The sequence below is a fragment of the Austrofundulus limnaeus genome, unplaced genomic scaffold (genome assembly GCF_001266775.1).
Source record: "Austrofundulus limnaeus strain Quisiro unplaced genomic scaffold, Austrofundulus_limnaeus-1.0 Scaffold803, whole genome shotgun sequence".
Classification (NCBI taxonomy): domain Eukaryota; kingdom Metazoa; phylum Chordata; class Actinopteri; order Cyprinodontiformes; family Rivulidae; genus Austrofundulus; species Austrofundulus limnaeus.
In genome coordinates, this window is record NW_013953205.1 from 82,323 (window position 1) to 84,422 (window position 2,100).

The 2,100-nt window shown below is 48.5% G+C and overlaps 1 protein-coding gene across 6 annotated transcripts in view; it reads right to left on the reverse strand.

Moving 5' to 3' along the window:
• mmp23bb (matrix metallopeptidase 23bb) overlaps positions 1-2,100 on the reverse strand; it is a 13,052-nt gene that overhangs the window by 7,281 nt on the left and 3,671 nt on the right. For 5 of the 6 annotated variants that reach the window (XM_014028745.1, XM_014028743.1, XM_014028744.1 and 2 more), the window contains exon 1: positions 446-679. The exons of the other annotated variant lie outside the window; for it this stretch is intronic. In XM_014028745.1, the coding sequence (XP_013884199.1) occupies positions 446-499 (54 nt within the window). In that variant the 5' untranslated portion in view covers positions 500-679. Of the gene's footprint in view, positions 1-445; positions 680-2,100 lie in introns of those variants that run through there. 6 annotated transcript variants of the gene reach the window in all.

Genomic DNA, 2,100 nt, shown 5'->3' on the forward strand with positions numbered 1-2,100 from the left:
GTTCTTTAATGTCCCACACTGTTCTTTAATGTCCCTCACTGTCCTTTAATGTCCCTCACTGTTCTTTAATGTCCCCCACTGTTCTTTAATGTCCCTCACTGTTCTTTAATGTCCCACACTGTCCTTTAATGTCCCTCACTGTTCTTTAATGTCCCCCACTGTCCTTTAATGTCCCTCTCTGTTCTTTAATGTCCCACACTGTCCTTTAATGTCCCTCACTGTCCTTTAATGTCCCACACTGTCCTTTAATGTCCCTCACTGTTCTTTAATGTCCCTCACTGTCCTTTAATGTCCCTCTCTGTTCTTTAATGTCCCTCACTCTCCTTTAATGTCCCTCTCTGTCCTGTTGGTTCGGTTCTGTTGGATCAGAACTTTCCAGCACCTCATCAGGAACTTGTCTCTTGGACTCTGAACCGGGTCGAACCGAAAGTCAGACGGTACTGACCTTCATCACTATCATCATCATCACCAACGGCAGCAGGAGGAGGAGGGGCTTCATGACGAGACCTGTCAATCAAAAAGCAATCAGCTCCGCGTATCCTACACGTGTCCGCGCGCGCGCACGCACGCGCCTGTAAAGTTTCCTCCGAACCGTCCCGGTGAGTTCGGTCCGGACCGGGTCCTGCTGGGACGAAAATGAGCCAAGTTCACGGAGGGAGCGCTCGCTGCGCCGCGGGGGTGTTCGGGGTGGGCGGGGTCAGGTGTGTGCGAGCGCGCGCGGTGTCCGTTTACACCAGAGATGTGGAGCTTAACCGTTTCAGAACCGGACCGGACCGCAGCAGAACCTTATCCTCAGGTTTCTGGACCCTGTGGGACTCTGTGGGACCATGTGGGACCATGTGGGATTCTGTGGGACTCTGTGGGACCATGTGGGACCCTATGGGACTCTGTGGGACCATGTGGGATTCTGTGGGACTCTGTGGGACCCTCTATGGGTCTCATGGCCTCAGGTGGATCACGTGAAGGTTTCTCTGATCCAGATGTGTTTATCTAGAACATCTGTGAAAACTTCWAGCTACAGACAAAGAGTTTCAGGTTTGTAGTTTCAAACTGGACCAGAACCGGGCAGCTGCCTATCAGTCTGTGAATGTCAAAGGTCATCATGATTTACCCTGAAGGTCAGACCGTGCAGTGATCCCAGCAGGCCTCAGTCAGCAGGTGAAACGTCAGAGGTCTCCAGAACCATATGAGACCAGCAGACCTAAGAGGTCTGGGTTTGGACTGGTCTGGGTTTGGACTGGTCTGGGTTTGGACTGGTCTGGGTTTGGACCAGGTCTGGGTTTGGACCAGGTCTGGGTTTGGACAAGGTCTGGGTTTGGACCAGGTCTGGGTTTGGACCAGGTCTGGGTTTGGACAAGGTCTGGGTTTGGACCAGGTCTGGGTTTGGACCAGAGGATGTATGGATGCAGTCTTCAGCTCTGCTGGAGGTTATTTTTGGACGTTTTGTTGTCTGAACTCATCAGGAGGCGTTAATGAATGGAAGCCCCKCCCCCTCCTCAGCCCCGCCCCCTGGTCTCATTGTTGTCATGTTTATCTTTGGACGCCACACGGTCACCTTCAGTCTGCAGAACCTCTCAGGCTGCATGTTAATGAGACAGACTCCCATCATGCACTGCAGCAGCTGCCAGTGATCACTGACCTGTCCATCATCATCATCATGACCATCATCATGACCATTATCATCATCATCATCATCATCATCATTATCAGCATCATCTTCATCATGACCATCATCATGACCATTATCATCATCATCATCATCACCATTATCATCATCATCACCATTATCAGCATCATCTTCATCATGACCATCATCATGACCATTATCATCATCATCATCATCACCATTATCATCATCATCACCATTATCAGCATCATCTTCATCACCATTATCATCATCTTCATCTCCATCATCATCGCATCGTCGTCACCATCAGTATCATCTTCTTAATCATTATCATCATCATCATTTTCAATATAATAAATCATTATCATCTTCATCAGTAACATCATCACCATCAACATCCTCATCTTCATCATCATTGTCTTCGTCGTCATCATCTTCATCAATATCATCATCATCATTTTCAATATAATAAA